The sequence below is a fragment of the Ambystoma mexicanum genome, chromosome 5q (genome assembly GCF_040938575.1).
Source record: "Ambystoma mexicanum isolate Mex_15411 chromosome 5q, UKY_AmexF1_1, whole genome shotgun sequence".
In the NCBI taxonomy this organism is placed as follows: domain Eukaryota; kingdom Metazoa; phylum Chordata; class Amphibia; order Caudata; family Ambystomatidae; genus Ambystoma; species Ambystoma mexicanum.
In genome coordinates this window covers 1,137,109,762-1,137,130,468 of record NC_090933.1, presented here as the reverse complement: position 1 = coordinate 1,137,130,468, position 20,707 = coordinate 1,137,109,762, and the positions used below count along the sequence as shown (strand labels likewise).

The window sequence follows — 20,707 nt, the reverse complement described above, 5'->3', positions numbered from 1 at the left end:
ATTCTAAGATGTTTCTCATTAAGGTCACCTCCATTATTTTTGATTCATTGAAGCACTATTGCGGTACTTACTGGGCCTATATAAATTTGGCTCATCAGATGGGCATTCACGCTACCATTATCTTGCCGTATTTAATTATTTAATTAGCACTGCAAGTGCTTTCACTGCATCCGTCCTTGTTCCATTCTCCCTCCCTCCCCTCGCTGTCCTGTTCCCACTTCCCGCCTTCTCCCATTGGCTGCTGGGTACCCAGGAAGCCCAGCGGATTTAAAGAGCTTGCTGTAACAGGCCATTGTTCCTTCCTGCACTGCTGCACCGCAGAGACCCCAGCACTTTCCACCCTGAAAGCTGCCGGGTCGCGTTGTTTGAGTGCTGACATATAGAGTTATTGTGAAATTTAACAACGGACTAGTGCCTCTCTAAGGCTTGCAAGGCTAGAGAGTGTCAGGGGGTATGACTGACCTTACTCAAATCTCCTACCCTCTAGTTCGCCTGTAGGCCTGTAGCCTCTTCCAGGTGGTGAACATTTAGATTTCAAAAAATCGAGATTTCCTAAGAGAAGAAAAGGTCCGACAACTGCAGGGATGGTAAAAGGAGTGAGTGACAGACCTTCAGAGTTCGGGTTGTCACATAATGTAAAGCAAAATGCACACGGTGACAGATGGCCTCAGCTTACACCTGCCCAATAGGTTTCTTCTGTTGTAGTGGTAGCTGACTCATAGATACATTTATAACCAGGGAATTTTATTGATACTAAATCCTGGTCAATGATTGAATTTTCAGGCTTTGCTCGAGCAGCATTTTGCTCCAGGGTAAACAGACAACGCACGCCTCTCCAGGTCAGTGCTTTTTTTGGCATGTTGAACACATCAATGCCACAAATAACGAGTACTTCTGTGTCCATTGATCTATAGATGGTTCATAACTAGCTGTAGCCTGTGTTAGAGATTTTGTTTGCCGCGTTCCAAGTACTGCATTATGTATGTTTTGCATATAGGGCACACTTCGAGTCTGGAAAATGACATTCCCCAAATGTGTGATCGTGGACAAATCACGCCCCCCCTCTGTGTCTCGGTCCTTATATCTGGGTGAAATGAGAGCGCCTGTAAACACAGGTGTTAGACGCATCCGAAAGTCATGTCCCATGACTTCCTGTGAAGTCACTGGGGGCGGGGTCAATAACATCACTTTCGGTGATGTCATCAGAGGTCAAGGTTCGAATGATGTCACTTCTGCTACCCCTGGCATTTTGGTGAAATGGCATCCCTCAGATGCAGGTTCCCCAGAATGTTCTACTTGGCTCTAAACCTTTCAGGCCACAAAGTAGTGAAGCTAAACCTGATGAAACCTAGATCCTAAGATCAGGCATACTTTAAATTTGGGTGCACCATCCACCATAACGAGGTGGGGCAAGGGGAAACATTTACAAAGCTGGCCGAGACTATTTGGACACATAGATGTGAAGAATGAGGTGACTATCCAAACAATAGTCAACCCGGTAAAAGGTCATATGATTCACTATTTTGCTGATCCAAAAGGACTGGCACCACATGGCACAAGCGTTGTGTTATAGCCATGCATATGTGGATTTCCAGACTATGTCCTCCACCCAAATAAGCAAATTGCCTAAAGGCAGCTTTACCCATTTTGATTTGAACAGCATCCCAATGGACAAGTCTGAGTTGATGCAGCTGTAACGCGATAAACAGTCCCTTCTTTAAAAACCGGAGGAAGTGAACAAGGATGACCCAGCATGCCAAAATAATAACTGCAAAATATGCAAGGACTGGTGCAAACTATAATACACATACATTTAGCCTTTTGAACTCATCTTAAATGTAGCATTTGAACCCATTTTGACCAATCATCCAGGTATTCACTAATGAAACAACCATTAGCACACTGATGGGGGAACCAGCCAATCGGGAGGCTAGTGTTGTGTGGCCCAGCGGAGTGTGGGTGGCCAAACACACATGCACACACACACGCATGCACAGAGGAATCAGACACGATGTTGCCGGTTGCATCACCCGGCGGCAACTGCCGCACGGACTTCCTTTATTCTATTGCGCATGCGCGGGTCCAAACGAGGCTCGCGCATGCCCAGTGCACACTCGGGACGTCACATCCCTTTTTTATCTTTAAAAACAAACAACAACATGAATTTAACTTAGTAAACATTAACTGGAGCGACCTGGGAGCAGGTTTATTCCTCTCACTTACTGACGGCCACGGATCTCCTGACCTCAGTCCCCTGAGTCCAACACATAGTCCTTGAGACGGGCAGGCGGTCTCCTGGACACTCTTGAGGGATACCTAGACGTGACTGTTGGGGTCTCCGTGCTTGCTTCTGCCGCTGGGGCTCCGATGTTCATGGGTTCCTCGCCCTGCTCTTCAGGGCCTCCTTCCGGGGTGGGCACGGCTTGGGCACTGGACATTCCTGTTGAAGTGTCCACCTTCTTGAAGAAAGTTACATTACGCATGACCGTACCGCGCTCACAGGCGGCTGTCACCATGGTCCCCTTTACATGGGTGACCTTCCAAGGGTGCGGTTCAAACGGTAGAGCTAGCTTTCCTTCGGGGTGACGCTTCTTGACTAGCACTGAATCTCCGACACGGATCTCCTTGCCCTGCAGACCGCGCCTGTCACTTTCCTTCTGGTTGTGTATGGCCCGCTCTTGTCGTACCTTTTCATTGTCTATGACGCCCGGACTCCTCCCCTCCATTTCAGGTATTCCTCTGGGGCAGCGCCCAAACAGGGCCTCCGCCGGGGCGACACCCGTGAACTGATGGGGTGTGGTCCGATATTCCCCCAAGAACTCCACTAGCTTCTTCTGCAGGTCGTCACCTCCGTTTGCCGAGATCCTCAGCACTTTATTCAGCGTGCGCATCATTCTTTCTGCTTCTCCGTTAGTGCGAGGCCACAGTGGTGATACTCTGCGGTGCTGGATTCCCCTATCACGGAGGTATTGTGCAAATTGGTTGCCGGTAAACGGCGGTCCGTTGTCGGAGCAGAGCATCTCTGGAAAAACCGTGTGCCGCGAACATTCTGTCGAATGCCCTCGTGGTGAATTCTGTTGCCGTTGATTCTACCACCTCCACCTCCGGGTATCTCGACCATTGGTCAACGGCCACCAGGAAATACATGCCCCGACCCGTCGAACCAAAGTCTACATGGATTGTCCCCCACGGCTTCTCACTCCGCTCCATCGAGCTTATAGGGGGAGCCCTGTCACCCGGGGTCGCCGCCTGGCAAGCCAAACACCTTTTCACGAAGCCCTCAACCTTTTCTTCTAGATCCGGAAACCACACCTTTGGTCGTAGTCTCGCTTTCGTTTTGACCACCCCTTGATGTCCGATGTGTGCCAGTTCAAGCACCCGCTTCCTTAGTGTCTGCGGGATCACAATTTGCCTCCCTCTCAGTAGCAGACCGTCATCGGAGATTGAGAGCTCCTCCTTCACCCGCCATAGAGCCTGAAGATCTCTCTGGGCCTCCTGCTGGCGCCGTGAGTTGTTGCGCAGCATTTCCTTCCATTTTCCACTTCTAATGGCTTCTTTAGTGATGTCAAAAACTTCATCCTTGGATGACTCAGAGGCAATGGTTGCTCTCGACAATGTTACGGTGAGCGCCCCATCCACCACATTACAGAGTAGACCCTGGCAGTCTGCCACCTCTCCGCCTTTGTTGGAACCCTCCGCGTTGGGGTGACGTGACAGGTAGTCCGCCGGATTGTTGGTGCCTGGCCTGTACGTTAGTTGCAGTCCGTACTCCATCAGGGCCAGCATCCACCTCTCTTTCCTTGGTGGCGGCTTCGAAGATAGACCCGCCAGAATTGGTAGTAGGGGCTTGTGGTCTGTTACCACTATCACCGGCTTACCCAGAATATACAGGCGAAAATGGTGGCAGCCCCACAAAATGGCGAGCGCCTCCCTCTCAATTTGCGAGTATCGCATTTCAGTATCAGAGAGGGCCTTGCTGGCGTACGCAACAGGTCTCATGTCTCCTCTTCCGTCCGGCTGTAAGAGCACTGCCCCCACTCCCACCGGACTGGCATCGATGACAATCTCCGACTCAACGGCGGGATTAAAGTAGGCCATAGTGTCCCCATCCGACAGGGCATTCTTGAGTGCCTGAAACGCCTCCTGCTCCTTACCTTCCCACTTCCACACCGCATCACTTCTGGTCAGTGCTCTGAGGGGTTCTGATAAGGAGGCCAGGCCCTTGATAAAGCGTCCGCAATAGTTCACCATCCCCAGGAAGCTTCTTACCTCCGTGGGGGATGTTGGCGCCGCTGCCTCCCGAATGTCCCTGATCTTTTCCGGGTCCGTTGACACTCCCGCTGCGTGAAATATGAACCCAAAAAACCCAATCCGATCTTTGAGGAACTCACATTTCTGGCGGTGCAAGGTGAGGCCTAGGTCGTGCAATCTCTTGAGTGTGCTTTCGAGCCTTCTCATGTGCTCGGCTTCTGTGTCCGCAAACACCAAGATATCGTCACTTATATTCAACACCCCTTTTAGGCCTGCGAGTGCCCCTCTTATAGTGTTCTGAAAAACCTCTGCCACTGAGGAGATACCAAAACTCAGGCGTTTAAATTGATAAAGCCCCTTGTGCGTCGTGAAGACGGTGATGAACCTAGAGACTTGGTGAAGCTCAAGCTGGTGATAGCCCGCTCGTAGGTCCAACTTCGAAAATACTTTCGCATCCTGTAATTCGCCAATAATATCGTCCAGCGTTGGCGTGAGGTGCCTCTCCCTCTTAATGGCGGCATTGGGGAGGCGCATGTCCACACAAATCCTCACTGCCCCTGGCTGCTTCGGCTTTGGCGCCACTACTATGGGGGATACCCAGGGTGTCGGCCCTTCCAACCTCTCAATAATGTCATTGTTGACCAGCGAGCAAAGCTCCTCTTCCACCTTCTCTCTCAGGTGGAACGGAATCCGCCTGTGCTTCAGGGCGGTCGGCCTGATCGTATTATCAATGTGCAGCCGCACCGGTGGTGCTTTCAACTTTCCAACCCCTTCAAAAATGCCTGTAAATTTGTTTAACAGTACCTCGATGTCCATTTGATAGACTGCCATCGTGAAATTGTCACGCCACTTACCTGGAGACCGGGGTCCTCTGCTCCTACTCGCTCTCCTCTCTCTTGGCGGATCTACCCGCGCTTCCGCCTGCGGGGATCCGCCATGGGGAGAGCTTCTGGGGTTCCCGTCGGGAGTCCACTGCGCATGCGCGGGAGACCACGGTCTCGATTCCGCGCTTGCGCAGTTGATTGGGCTCTCTCCACGGCGAGTGCTCGCGTTCCGAGCCTCGCTTTGGATGTGCCGGCACCCAGTAACGAGGCGGCTTGCGTTTCAAGCCTCTCTCGGGTGCCGGCCATCCTATAAAGCGAGCCTCGATCAGGGGCAAGTCGCGTCTCAACGCGGTTTGCCCTGATCGTGTTTTTGCTCGTTTTGCTACCTACCAGTTCCAGCCTTGCTCTGTCTCCAGCTTCTGTCTGAACCCTTCCCTGGGTTCCTGCCCCTGCAGCTTTTCTGGTCCTTCTCCCTTTGGGGTCTTGGGGATCCTTTTGGGTTCCTGAGTTCTTCTCTTGGGTACTGTTTTCCCTGGGTTCCCCTTCTCAGTTCTTTCCAGTCCTGTGCCTGGGTTGGTTTTCCAGTCCTGTTCCTGGGTTGGTTTTCCAGTCCTGTTCTTGGGTAGGTTTTCCAGTCCTGTTCTTGGGTAGGTTTTCCAGTCCTGTTCCTGGGTTGGTTTCCCAGTCCTGTTCTTGGGTTGGTTTTCCAGTCCTGTTCCTGGGTTGGTTTCCCAGTCCTGTTCCTGGCTTGGTTTTCCAGTCCTGTTCCTGGGTTGGTTTCCCAGTCCTGTTCCTGGGCTGGTTTCCCAGTCCTGTTCTTGGGTCTGGTTCCCACACTCTGCCTGAGCCATCACCTGTTTCCTTTGGGGCATTGAGTCTCCCAGCTGCTTCCAGTCGGATCTACCACCTGCCTGCCATCCTCGTTCCTCCAGTGGTTGCGGTTGTCCGGCTCTACCACCAACTTCGGACTTCACAGTCTTTGGACATTCAACATCTGCCTCTCCTGTCAGTGCTTGCACTGTCCTGACGCCACGCAAATCAGGAGAGTGCGTCCCGTGGCGTTGGGAGTCGGTCCATCTTCCACCTTGTTAAAACCTTGGGTGGCGGAGAGGCCGGTTCCTCGCGTCATACGCTCATCGTCAGTCTGGCTGCCGCGTCAAGATCTTCTTCCAAGTCTTCAGGTACGCTTCACTCACGTGATACCCAGCTTAACAGAAATGGACCAAATTCAGGGCCTCGGACGCTGCGCAGCTGAGTAAAGAGTGGTGGCTCACGTCCGTAACGAAGAAACGTGCCTTTATGGTGATGCCGTCCTTGGACACGGGCGCTATAAACACGCCATCAATGGGAAGGGGGGTGTCCCCTCCAAACGTAAAGATCTTGGCAGTTGACGTACACAGCGCCGGAGGTCCCGGAATCCGCCTATAGTGGTCTGCGGCAAGCACGCAGACCGATGCACCGGTATCGATGAGCACTTGCGTCGGCACCCCTTGGATGTCGACTACGCATTTAGGCTGTCTCTTGTTCTTGGCACCTGAAGCAATGTTTGAGATGAAGAATACTTCTTCTTCTTCCTCCTCCTCCTCCTCCTCTTCCACCATGTGCAGCCTCTGTATCTCCTGCTCCAACGCTGCGATGCTTCGCAATTTTCTTGAGCCACCGCCACGTGCTCTGGCTGGGCCTCTCTGCACTGACACCGGGGCGGGGGCGCGACACATTCGGGCATAATGGCCAGGTCTATCACATCTGCCACATGACCTGTCCTTGGCAGGACATTCCTCTGAGTGGGGCATATCATAGCCGCATTGCTGGCAAATGCTGTCGGACCCCGCAGTTGAGCGACTTTCCTGCTTTCTCTGCCCCCACTTGTCTCTAGACATCGACCGTTTCCCCATGGCGAATGCTTCCTCCGATGCTCCTGGACGCACCGCCGCATCCATTTTCGCACCTCTGGACTCGGCCAGCTCAAATGTTCTACCACTGTCCAATATCTGCTGCAGGGACCAGCCTGGTTCTCTTAACACTTGTCTCCGCAGTTTGCTGGAACTGCAACCCTGTAGAACCTGATTACGTATCATGCACTCATCATTGTCCCATCGACAAGAGGTGGCCATCATTCGAAGCCGGGCACAGAACTGGTCGAGCGACTCCTCCTCTCTCTGCTTTTCCCCGCAGAATAGGAACCTCTCGTAATCGACATTCGAGAGCGGTATGAAATAGTTCTCCAGCGCCTTCTTCACCTCGGCGTATGTGTCTACCTGCAAGTTGAGGGACTCGTAAATGCGTAAAACCTCTAAGCCTGCTGAGTACAACAAAGTGGCCCTCTTTGCATTGTCATCATTAATCCCCGTTGCTGTAAAGTACATATCCAGTATTTTGATCCAAAGCCGCCATCTTGGGCCCAACTTCGAAGGGGGTCCTGACACATCAAATTCTTGCATGGGTAGCAAGGCTCCCTGTTGTGCTCTCACCGCCACCCCTTCAGTTTCTGTCTCTCCATCACTGTCTGACATGATCACAGGTCGCACAGGCACCTCCTGCTGGGCTGGAGGCTGCAAACCTGACTCTGGAGGGTCTTGCGCGTACCTTCACTTCTCTTACTGAGTGTGGTGGCCCCCTTGTTGCATTTTGCTGCTTTCAGGTCCCCTTCGTGTGGTGCCTGCCTTCAATGGGTCATCCTCTGGGCATGGAGGATAGCCAGAAATTCCAAAAATTGGTCGAAATGGTGCTGGTGGCGCACGAGCACCTTCTCAGGCCGCTACCACTGTGCTCCTGCTTCTAAACGTCGCCGGAATGCACCCGCCGGGTCCGTGACTCATCCTCCGTGACGTCGCTGCTACAACGTGCTATGTGTTCCACGAGCGCTCGTGCGGCATCCCGCCTCGTCGCCAGTTGTTGTGTGGCCCAGCGGAGTGTGGGTGGCCAAACACACACACACGCATGCACAGAGGAATCAGACACGATGTTGCCGGTTGCATCACCCGGCGGCAACTGCCGCACGGACTTCCTTTATTCTATTGCGCATGCGCAGGCCCAAACGAGGCTCGCGCATGCCCAGTGCACACTCGGGACGTCACAGCTAGGAACATGGCTGAACTGGCGACCTCAACCCGCATTTTATTTTTTACTTTTCCACCCACCCCCACTTACCTAATTTTACCACTGCTGCAGCCGCTCCTTCCAATCAGCTCCAAAAGGCTGGCATGGAAAGGGAGGCTCTGAATGGAGCCCCGCCTTCCCTTTCCATGGTGGCCATCTTTGAAGACTCTTTTCGTTCTGCGCATGGGACCCCACAGAACGAAAATACTTTCAATTAGCCACCTTGCAGCGGGTGCTAATGGCATTACTCACCTGTTCGAAGGGCTGCTATGTCGTTAGCACCTGTTACAGCCCTTGGAACCGGTGCTTAACGCCACATGATATGCCATGGACTGGGTGAATTGCACTCTCATTGCCAGTCCCTTATATCACTTTTATTCCTTGTGATTTTGTACTTGATGCATGGGTGCTTCTCTATTGTACATAAGTAAGAAAATGGAACTGTCACTGTATGGGTGAACCTGACCGTAGTGAGAATTCAGGGTATTTACGTGGTGTTATGAATCATATGTCTGTACCTATGCTCACTCGCATGTTTGAAAGAGCTGCACTTCATATATTTTATCGTCTTTGTCTCCTGGTTGTTTTGTATTTTATCAAATAGCATACATGGGCAAACAGCTAATGGCAAAAGCTTGACATCTGTTTATCTTTCCTTGTACATTAATACAGTACAGAGGACCCAAACGGAGGGCAAGCAGAGACATGATCAAAGGCCAGACATTTTAAACAAACGCGTTTCCTCTGGTGGGTTTCTAATTATCAAAGGAGGTAAGAGGTTTGCGACTTTTTGTATATTGTTTCTATGATGTTACGAAATCTGTTATTAGCTGAAATGTGAATATTTTAAGCAATACTGTGAACTCTTCATTATCCGAAAAGAGTTCTATTCTGAATGGTAATGATAATAATAATGATGTGTTATTTACATAGCGCCTTAATCCAAAGCGCTTTACAGAGCACATGTTTACATACAATATCACCCAAGCGAAATTGGTACTCAATTGGTAATGTGACTTTAGAAAGATAGGAACTCCAAAATGCTTTGCTATCTACAATTATCTATTGATGTCCTTAATGCCTTATTCAATCCCTCCATTTGGGCCACAGACACATTTTGTTATCTATCCCTCCCTGCTTCTCCATGGGGGATGTATAAGACAAACCTTTGCTGTAAATGCATGCTCAGTGCTTACTGCAACCAAAGCCTGGCTGCCTGAGTGCCTTAACAGCAAGCAGAGGCGTTGCTAGGGGAGGGCTAAGGGGGCTATAGCCCCTGGTCTTTTGGTTGTAGCTCCGGATAGAATCTCAGGAGCTACAGCCAAAAGGCTGGCTAGCCCCCAGTCCCGACAGCTCCGACATCAGCGTAGCCCCGGGTCTTTTCCAGACCTAGCAACTCCCCTGACAGCAAGGCTCATGGTCATGGAATCTTCTGCATACCCCTGAGATCGTTCTGCTCCTTGCTTAACAGTGCCCATTCCTTCAATCAGATGTTTGCTGGCAGTTGCTCCTTTTCCGATAACTTCCACATCTCCAAAATTGCTCTTTAGTCTGCATATGTCAAGGAGCCATTTGTTCTGGACACTAGTATACCCCTTTTACTGCTTTTACTCTCTCACAGCCCATGCATGTGCTATTAGTTGCTCTCTCCTAGAATACTGCAACATAATAGATCATGAGATAACATGCCTATTTATATGGATGTTAAAATTCTTAACCCCCCCCTTCCTTGTAACAGACTGATTACGAGTAGCATGACATGTAAGATTCAGCTGGTATCAGGTAATATCCCCATCTAAAATATCGCCGTATAAATTGGTCGTCAGGAACGGCCATAGGAAATATTTGTAGTGGGGATAATATTAGGGTTTTTTGGGAGCGGGGGTTGAGGGGGTGTCCCCCTCTCCTTTTAAAATAAGAGGGGTCTTGCGGGGGTGTCCCCCGCAGGTTGTATGCCTTAATATCACCGCAGAAATATGGTGATATTTTTGTATGGCGATATTTTTGCGGGGATATTAACACATGGAACCATTCAGCTCACATCATGACCAATCCAATGATTTGCTTCAATTTGGCCTACCAGAATTTACTGCGGTCTGTAGATTGCAAGCACTCTGCCTGCAGACTTATAATTATGCTGGGGTTCACAGAACCTTTTGTATATTCAAGGTGAGAAAGCACAAGTGCCATGGGGGGGGTAAGTACCATAGAGGGCCAACTTTCAATAAGGGACTGAAGGAAAAACAAGAAGGCAAAATGTGTCTCAGACACTTCCAAAGCGAAAAGAAGACTTGAATAACATGGTGAATGAAGGGCCTAAAGATAGATATGCATCTAGGTTCCTCCTTTTGGCTTCCTTGCAGAGCCTGACCAGCTTGAGAGGCCATGGTACGCAGGCCAGTTGTCACAAGCCATTATTTTTGACGTACAAGCATTCGTTTTCACAGTCGTCCAGCTGTCAATGCACAGAAGATATTGTTGGAGATTGCTGGCTCAGGATATGTTGTGTGTTGAGAATGATCCCAGTGTTATCATAATAGTTTAGAATATGTGTTTGAAACAATCATATCCAGAGGGTACGAGGTTTATGGCGAGGCTGAACTGAAGAGGAAGACATTGGAGCACTTGTGAGGCCCCCGGCCATTTAGGTAAAGGAAGGTGTAAAAAGGAGCCAAAGTCTACTTTATGGTTCAGTGTCTAAAAATGTATCCTTAGATTGGGCCGAAGCAGAGAGCTTTGTTTGGAGGCGTTGTCTTCCGTTACCTTAGGGGGTACCTGTTCCTGTAATCCGCCACAAATTAGGCCTAACTTCCCTGCAGACCATAGTTGATTGGAAGCACCTGCGAGTTTATCAGCTTATTCATTTTTTATTGACCTTGGTAAAATGCTGGTGGCATGATCAAGTGTCTCTTTCAACACTTGGGCCTTGTGTTGTGAGAGTTTAATATGTTCTCTGAATTTTGAATAGATTGATTAAACCTCTAATCCTAATCTAGTGAAAAATAATGTGTGGCTCTTGGAATGGATTAAGACGAGAGACTGCTCTATGAAATATTGGCTATTCACTTATGCTTTGTTGGAAGCCAAACCTTTTAATATATTTTGATTGTTTTACTGTACACTTAGAGTAAACCTTTTAATCATATTTCTAAAAACTTAATGCCAAGAATCAATTTTATGAGATTAAAATTCAACATTTTAAAAAATGAGGTTAGAGGTGCTCACCTAAATATTCAGAGTTGAACGAACTTTTACATTTTCTTTTCAAGTTCATCTCAATGAGACCCTCAAACATCTTTTTATAGACTGTTTAGATGTATGTCTCAAGCAAGAGTTGTATTGTATGTGTTTCTTTCATTCTGCAATCCCCCTATGGTCAGTGGAATTCTGGAAACATATGCTAATGGGTAATCAGACCTTGTTAGTAATTGCTGCTCTAAACTTATGATATACAAGTGTTTCAAGGCGCGACGAGGCAGGGAGGAGGGAACAAAGGGAAGGCAGACAACGATCCTACTAGGCCAGGTGTCATTCAGATCGTTTAAGTGCATGGGTAGAGGGGAAGGGAAAAGTGCAAGGGGAAAGGGAGAGGGGAAAGTGCAGTACAGGGGTAGTAGAATAACAAGATAAATAATAAGGGCCAGCTGGTGGCAAGTGCAGACAAGTGCTGGGAAGGGGGGCAGTAGGGATACAGAGACTGTCCCGCAGTGCAGGGGTTGCCAGGGAGGCAGTGCAAGGGGAGAGTGGCTGGGCCAAGGACCGAGATCGGTGAGAGTGGCCCAGTTGCAGATTCAGTGCAGTTTCAGTCAGGAATTTAGCAGGGGAGATGTCATGATGCCTACCCCCGGAGCACCAGGCCAGGCCCAGCACCCCCGGGAGCAGGCATCATGCCCCCGGGTAAAAGCCCAGCGGCCCCTTATAGGGGCTCTTTGGACTCTGTCCTGGCGCCTTTGGCGCCAGGCTCATGTTGGACATCAGTCCTGGCGCCATAGGCGCCAGGCTCATAAAGGAAAGTCTTTGGTGCACTTACCTGATGCAGACCATGCTGCATACTCACCTAATGCAGACCATGCTGCATGAAGACCCAAGCCAAATGAGGCTTATGAGGGACTATTTTTCTGAAGGGACTATTTTGTTACTTGGGTGGGGCTGTGGAAGAATACCTACCTGGGACTTCTTCCAAGGCTATTTAAGCCACGCCCGGACAGCCACACATGCTTCGCGTTGTTCTGCCTCCCAGCAGCTGTCGCTCACCGTGTCTGCTCCTGCTCCTGGACTCCAGCCACACCCGCCTCGAACCTGGAACACCTGTAAGGAAAGAAGAGAAGAGAAAGGAGAAAACCAAGAACTTATTCAAACTTCTTACCTGCATCCGGAATCTTCACGCCAGCATTCTTGAAGAGAGACTTCCATTTAAAAGCATCGCGTTGGCTCGCTGCAGCGCCGCGCTTCACTCACCTGTCCTCGAGACATCTCCCGGCTCCATCGCGGCTGTCAGCACCGGTCGCCACATCTCTGCACCTAGGGGAGAGAAGAAGAGACAAAAGGTGAGCAGAGGGAACACAGGAGGAAAGCCGAATTTTCAGCCATAATACTTACCGGCTTTTCGTGGTGAACCGTTCCACATTTCGGGTCGGCGCCGCTTCTTTGGCAGGTACCGCACCCCGGCCCCTATGGGGAAAGGACAAAAGACATTACTGGGGAATTATAAAGACATTGAGAGGGGTCGCCCTCATCACTAACTCACCTGATTTTACCGTTGACAATTTAACCCCTCAACGCATCGCCTTCGTTCTGCACCTGAAATAAAGGACAGATCACAGGTTAGGAAGACAGCATTAAAAGAGGCGCACACTTGAACTTTTGAATCTTCATACTTATGGCGTATCGCTCCGAAAAGTCAAGTGGATGTGCCAGCGCCATTCTGAAAACCAGTGAAGTAACTGGACGAACCCTGCACCAGAAGCAGGATGGAGAGTTCATCCTTCCAAACCATAAGGTGAGGTTAAACCGGGGGTTTTGGAGGAAGTCAGAGAAGAACGAAGGGGGGAAAAGGGGAAGCAAGCACACTATTCTGCAGGCAGTTAATTCCCCTTTCTCATCTGCAGAAGGATATTCCTACGGGCCAGACAAGCAAGATTTGGGGGTCCTTTTCAATCGGTGGTCCGAGTTCTGCGCTTCACGCTTGAAGAGGCCACAGCAACCCAGACTAGACCAGCGCCTCCATGGGAGCCAGGTGAGCGTTACAGGAGAGGGGGAGAGAAAGCAGAAGCAAAGAGGAAGGTTCTGAGGTGCTTCTGGAACCGGAGATGGTTCTCCTCAAGTTTCAGGGAGGCAGGAAGGCTGTTCCAGAGGGAGGCCCCTGCCGCGGAGAGAGATCTACCCCCAACTCGTTGCTTGGAGAAGTGGCTGACCCTGAGGGAGTTGGAGGCGGATGAGCGAAGAGCTCGAGAAGGAAGATATTTAGGAAGAGAGAGTTGAAGGTATTTTGGCCCCAGGCCGTGGCCCCAGGCCCCAGAAGGCCTTGTGGACAATGCAGAGGGTTTTGAACTTAATCATTGCAGCCACTGGGAGCCAGTGTAGAGATTTCAGTCCTGAAGAAATACGGTCCCTGGGCTTGAGGCCAAGGACAAGTCTCGCAGTCCCGTTCCGGATGAGTTGCAGAGCGCGGAGAGTAGAGGCAGGCAGATTTAGATAGAGGCTGTTACAGTAGTCCAGCTTAGAGAGAACCAGGGCTCTGGAGACAGTGAGCTTCTGGGGGAAGGAGAGGAAAGGAAGAATACCTCTGAGGAGGTGCAGCTGGTAGTGTGACTTCTTAGAGAGTTCAGATATGTGAGGAGAGAAGGAGAGTGTGGAATCTAAGATGACCCCGAGGTTTATTGCCTTGCAGGTAGGAGCAGGAAGAGGGCCAAGAGAGCCCGGCCAGAGAGCTGCAGGGAAGGGGGGAGTGTGTGTGCCGATGAGTAGAATCTCAATCTTACTGGCATTAAGGCAGATGTCATTGGCGGCACACCATTTCTGGATAGCAGACAGACAGTCAGAGATGAGAGAAGGAGAGGAGGAGGCCGAGGGTAGCCTGAAAATACGCTGGGTATCATCCACATAGCACTGAAAGTTGGGGCAGAGAGCGGCGATGCGATTGGAAAGGAGTGCCAGATACTGGTTGAACAGCCAGGGAGAGAGGTTAGATCCCTGGGGGACACCACAGGCAGAGAAAAAGATGTCAGAGAGGAAGGACCCCAGTTGGACCTGGGAGGGTCGATTGGAGAAGAAAGAGGTCAGCCACGCCAGAGCCTGATCAGTGATACCCAGGTTATCACGGAGACGGTTGAGCAGGATGGCATGGTTGACAGTATCAAAGGCAGAAGAGAGATCGAGCAAAATGAGAACACACGGAGAGTTAGAGTCAAGGTTCGAGAGCAGGTCTTCACGGATGTTCAGGAGAGCAGTTTCCGTGCTTCTGGCAGCTCTGAATCCAGACTGATGGTCATGAAGACTACCAACAGATTCTGCATGGAGATTAAGTTGGGAGATGGCTAGTTTCTCCAGGAGCTTTCCCAGGAAGGGAGTGATGGCGATTGGGCGATAGTTAGCGGGGCAGGAGGGGTCAGAAGAGGGTTTCTTAAGAAGAGGGTGCACAAGGGAGTGCTTAAGGGGGGATGGGAAGACTCCAGAGGCGAAGGAGTGATTGCAGAAGTCAGCCAGGGCAGGAGCCAGGGAGTCAATGTGGTCCTTGATAGTTTTGGAGGAACAGGGGTGAACCTGTTTTGACAAGACTTTCATAGATCGGACTTGTCTGGAAACCTTGTCAGCAGAGAAAAGGGGAAAGGCAGAGAATGAGGGAGGAGGGGTGGCTGCAGAAGGGCCAGAGGAAGAGCAGAGAATAGAGGGAGGGAAGTGATAGGAAGAGAGTGAGGACAGGATGTCCTCAGTTTTTTTAAATGAAGTGAGAGGCCAGTGCCGTGCAGATGGCCTGGCAGGGGACAGGAGAGGTAGAGACTGCAGCAGGGTTGGCCAGCTCCTTGCAGATTTTAAAGAGTTTGGCCGAATTGTTAGATGCCGCAGAGATGTGGGCTTGGGAAAGGGCTCTCTTCTTGGTGAGAACGGAGAGTCGGTATTGCCTTTGGAGCAGGCGGCAGGCCAGTTTGTCAGAGGATGAACATGAAGCACGCCATTTCCTCTCTGCCACCCCGCACTTGCGTTTTAGGGTGACGAGATCCGAGTCAAACCAGGAGTTACATTTGGCTTTGGGCTTCAGGCGGATTCTCATGACAGGGGCAAGGATATCAAGAGTATCAGATATAGGAGAGTGGAGAGGGCTGTGTCAGGGTGGGAGTCAGCCGAAGGGGGAGGGGCGGGTGAGAAGGTGGCGGTGAAAGCCTCAACTGACACGCGCTTCATGGGTCGGATGACCGAGAAGGAGGGTGGCAGTGATGAAGGTGGCTTTGCCTGTGGGGTAGGGAAGGTGAGGTGGGAGGATAGGAGAAAGTGATCACTCCAGGAGAGAGGAGTGGAGAGAGGGACAGAGAGGGGACAGTCAGAAGAGATCAGAGCATCAAGAGTGTGCCCTGCAGAATGAGTTGGCCCAGGCGGGAGAATAGAGAGTGAGAGAGTCGCAGAGGTTGCAAAAGTGTCCAGAGGGGGGACAGGAGGCATCCAGGTGGATGTTGAAGTCTCCAGGAAAGAGGATTTGAGTGGTTGAGGACAGGAGTGAGGAGGAGAGGTCCGCCTACTCGGAGAGGAAGGAGAAAATTTGACCGGGTGGCCGATAGATAGTAGCCACAGTAAGGGAATGGCTAGGAGAGAGAGAAAGTCGGCAGACAAGGCATTCAAAAGAGGAGTAGGTCTGCGTAGGAGTGACAGTGGCAGGAATCCACTCAGGGAAGATAAGGGCAACACCCCCCCCCAGCACAGTTGGGCCTGGGCACGGAGAGGATCTTGTAGCCGTCAGGTAGGAGTGTGTCAATGCTGGTGACAGAGCTGGCCGTGAACCATGTCTCAGTGAGACCGAGGACATCAAGGTCCAGTTCCTCAAGAAGGCGACAGATATCAGAGGAATGTTTGACAGCAGAGAGAGAGTTAAGAGTGGCAATGTGGAGAAGGTTGCCATCCTTGAAGGACTTCCGGGGAGGGGTACAGATCAGAGGTACGCCCTGCGGAGGTGAAGAAGGAGCACGGGAGGGGGCAGGGAGGGAGGGGGAAGGCAAGGTAGCCGAGGACATAGGAGTGGGGACAGCAGGAGAGAAAGGAAGTTGATGAGGCGCGGGAAGCGTCTATCAAAGAGGTGAAGGTTGGCCTGAAGGCCTTGGACCGGTTGTATACGAATTGCTCGAATGTCAGTTGTTCGAATAACAATTGACCTTCTGCACAATTAACTGAATTTAAATGGTCAATTAGGATATATATGTGGGGGAAACCCCCCGCTCCCCCCCACCCAATCCAACCCCCACCCCAACCCCCCTCCCAATCCCCTTATATTATTATTACACCAACCCAACCCATAATATATATTAAAAGTTGCAGAAGGTCAATTAGGACCCCTATTATTCGAACAATTGTGTCATTCGAACAATTGTAAACTAACAATTCGGGTAATACCCCTTGGGACCAAGACGGTCCCATTAGAGTAGACATTAATGATGGCCTTAGAGGAGTGGAAGGAGGCCAAGAGGACATCCCAATGGGTGCCACCATTAATGGGAGAAGAGTAGAAAGGAGAGAGCACAGAGACCATATGAAGGGTCCATAGGTCAGATGAAGGCACGAAAAAGAGGATGTCGGTGAGAGTTTCCTTGGAGGAGGCACTAGTGTAGGTGTGAGCGATAGGGAGGCCTGGGTTGGAGACCAGGGTGTCCTTTTTAAACCTTTTCCTACCAGATTTAGTGAGGAGAGCAGGATAGTCAATGGAGAAACAGTTAGAGAAGATAGGCGAGATAGAGAGCACCATGGAATAGGAGGGGGAAGAGGGGGGGAAGACAGACGAGAGCAAGCGAACAAGATAGTGAGCGGCAGCCAGTAGTGCAGTAGGACGGACTCTCAGGGTTAAAGATCTCACAGTGCTCAATATGGGAACCAGGGAGAGGCCACCTAAGTTTGAGAATCCTGAGAGTGGAGAAAAAAGGCCTAGTTTACCACATTGCAGAACAACAGTAAATGCGTATTAGGTAACCAGTGGAGAGGCCACCTAAACTTCTCACACAACGCTTTGGGTGCGCAAAGAAGAATTAAGTACCTTTTAGTAATTCTTATGTGCACTGAAATGAAATTCTGGAATTTTGCTAGATGAATGGGTAATTAGAAATCGGTCAATAATTGTAGTGCCAAATCTTTCTGATGTGAAACTTTGGGTACGTAAAGTTGAATTAAGTAACTTATAGTGATTTTAAATTTGAATTTAATATTGCTATATTGTACATGTTTTTCTGTCTATATCACGTTTACTAATTGCTTTGTGAAAGGTTTTCTAAGCCAATCAAGCTCACAATAAATAAATAGTAAAACAATTTTACTACTAATCTCTCTTAGGTGCAACACCTGTGCCTAATACTTTCCTTGTGTTTCTTGTGGTGATGTCTCGCAGCGCCACTACTTTGCAGCTTACTGTTCATCCGTCGTCCCGACTGAACAAGTAAATCAGCTCCAGCCCGAAAAATCAGTAGTGTGATCTCACTGTGAGCGCTACAATTGCTACAAATTGCTACATTGGACCAAGTGCAATTGTAATCCCGCTATTGGGATTTATATAACTGCCTGCCCACCACATTACTACTTGCCTCTAATATCTCCTATTGGCTACCTCTGTGCCCTATACTGTTTTCACTGCGTCTCCCAATCACTGTACAACACCTAAATACAAGGAGCTGACCCTTAGCTGGTTCAACCATTCTGCCCCGTCGAAACGGATACCGGGCAGCCCACTCCTTTACCAATTAGCTTCTCTAATTCCATAACCAGATGAATTATGCTAAGGCTAACCTCGGGCATGCCCCTTCCGCCGCCCTGCTACGCTCCTCGACTCCCAGTCCACATTCGACCGGGATTTCAACTTTTGCCCATTATTGCTTGTTCTGAGGCCGTAGGATCATCCAAGCCTCCACTTGCTCCATTATATACTCAAAACCTTCCACCCAACTTGCAGAACAGTGTCAGAAATAAACATTACCCACCTGAAAAGTCCTCTGGGGCATCCCACCCAATCTGTTTATCTGACAAAACCATGCAAGATTGTTACAAGGACCATCTCTCTCCTCTAGAAGAACGTGCCTTCCATACCCCTTGTTTCATTCCTGAGACCCACTTTGATTCCGCTCTTGAACCAAGGCCGCCACCTCATTCAGGGTTGTATTCTGAGGTTCTTAACGGAATGAACCAGGGGCTCGTAGACCACGCCTTTCATTCGTCGGATTAAGAAATGAAATATTCTCAACACCCTTTCCACTTGCCCAATCAACTCAAAATGTCAAGAAGGAGATCTGTTTGCTTCCCCTTGAAACTGCCAAAAAGGTCATAGTTAAGGAACTCGCTGAATCTAGACTTTCCAACTCTCCTGAACTATTCCCTACTGACTGTCCCAATGATATCATCTCATCTCTGGATTCTCCGTTGTCTGAGAATTCCGAAGTTCCCTCCTTTGCTAAACCTACTCCTCGACCTTCCTTTGGATTCCCCTCAATAGCCAATACGGCTCTAGAATCGGCCCTTACTGCTATCAATACTTCAATCTTTACACTTACTAAGCTCTTCGATATACTTGATTCACGTGTCAACTCCCAGGACTTGACACTAATCATTCTAATCAGTAAAATTGATTGGCTTGTACTAAATCTTCCATCGATACTAAAAGCAGAATTGAAACTAACACAGAAGAATGTAAATTCAGATGCTTCACTTATTCCTGCCGCTAGTGACGCCACACCTGAAGGGCCTGTCCCTGAAAATGAGAAGGCAACCCCAAATCGATCGGTCCCCTCTCTCCTGAAGATGCCCCCTGAGTCCACAGAGAAAACCCTGCCTGATCCTCAATCTGACCTTGAACCCTCCAAAGTGACTAGCCCTTTATATGACATCTTTTCATCGTCCTTCTCAGACCAAGAGACGAAAATGTAAAAAGAAACAACAAAAAGAAATCATATGAAGATCAAGATCCTCCTGAAGAATTTTTACTGAAAACGGCAAAAAAAAATAAAAAAATATCAAATTCTAACAAAAAAAATTAAACATCCACATCAAAAACCAAAAGGTTCGTAGCAAACATCACCTTACCTCCTCCACAAGAAATACCTCCCTCTGCGCCCACCACGGTGGATGACAAAGTGGTCACCTGTCAGGGTCCGGCTTGACTGAATTCCACAGGAGCTGATGATGGCCCCACAGACCCTCACCAGGAGTTCACCTCTCAACCCTTAAGTATAAACTGAGCTGAGAACCCCAAGAAAGGGAAAGGGGAATTTGGAGAAAATAACAACTGAGACACTGCAGCCCTGCAACCGTCTGGTAAGCTCTGTAGGAAACAAATACACTTGGTTACTTATATATTAATATAAACTTATTTTCTAAAATTATTTTAAAATAAACTCTAACTTCATTACCTCTTAAACCTCTGTATAAGACTTGGAGGTTAATTATCTGTATGGAATATCTTGTAAACAATTATAATGCTTAGTGCATATACTCTTAGCCATTCAAGTCTCTTTAGAATCCTAAAGTAATGACCCTTGCAAGCACCTTACAGATTTAGGTATTCTTCTTTGCTTTTTAAGTTCTTTTAACTCTATGAAGTTTGAGTTTTAAATGCTTTTGTGAAATGCAGTCTTTGTTTGAAGAATTGATTTCCTTTTGAATAAAAATTCCATTAAATAGAAACTCATAAACTTTCTTGAATGCTGCTCTCCTTCTGCGTGTGAATCTTTTCTTTTTACACATACGAACGCATAGTTTCTTTCTTGACACGCGTTTGCAATAAACACGCGAAATCACAAGACGTGAAAAATTGTCACAACCAGCCACAAATTACTATGGATGAAAGGCAGTTTAGAATCTTGCTCACCTCCCAAGAATCCAACCCATATCCTATCCACCAATCAGACAAACCAAACATACTATTGTTCCTTAAACCAATCAGATTAAGTTTCTTTCTCTCCATCTTGACTTGGGCAACCACAATGTTAATTCTATGTACAAACTCTTCCTGATTACTACTCCAGCCAAACTCTTCCTGATTACTACTCCAGCCAGCCCTGACAGTACCCCCTCTTCAAAGACTTGTCCCAGGGCCTGGCTTAGCAGGGAACTTTCTATGAAACTGTCTTATTAATTGAGGGGCATGTACATCAATCTGCTCCTCCCAAGATCTTTCTTCAGGACCAAATCCCCTACAATCAATAAGATACTGCAAAGTACCTCTAACAAACCTGGAATCTAAAATGTTCTTAACTTCAAACACTTCTTCATTCTCCTCTGTAAAAACTGTTGGTGGTGGTTTTCCCAATCTAGTCCCTAACACACAAGGTTTAACTAAACTGACATGAAATGTA

General features: G+C 49.1%; 1 protein-coding gene across 2 annotated transcripts in view; it reads left to right on the top strand.

The window, feature by feature from the left end:
* The window catches only part of TMEM71 (transmembrane protein 71), a 637,748-nt gene that overhangs the window by 528,819 nt on the left and 88,222 nt on the right, over positions 1 to 20,707 (top strand). For both annotated transcript variants that reach the window (XM_069621648.1, XM_069621649.1), the window contains one exon: positions 8,847 to 8,945. In XM_069621648.1, coding sequence (XP_069477749.1) covers positions 8,847 to 8,945 — 99 coding nt within the window. The remainder of the gene's footprint in view (positions 1 to 8,846; positions 8,946 to 20,707) is intronic.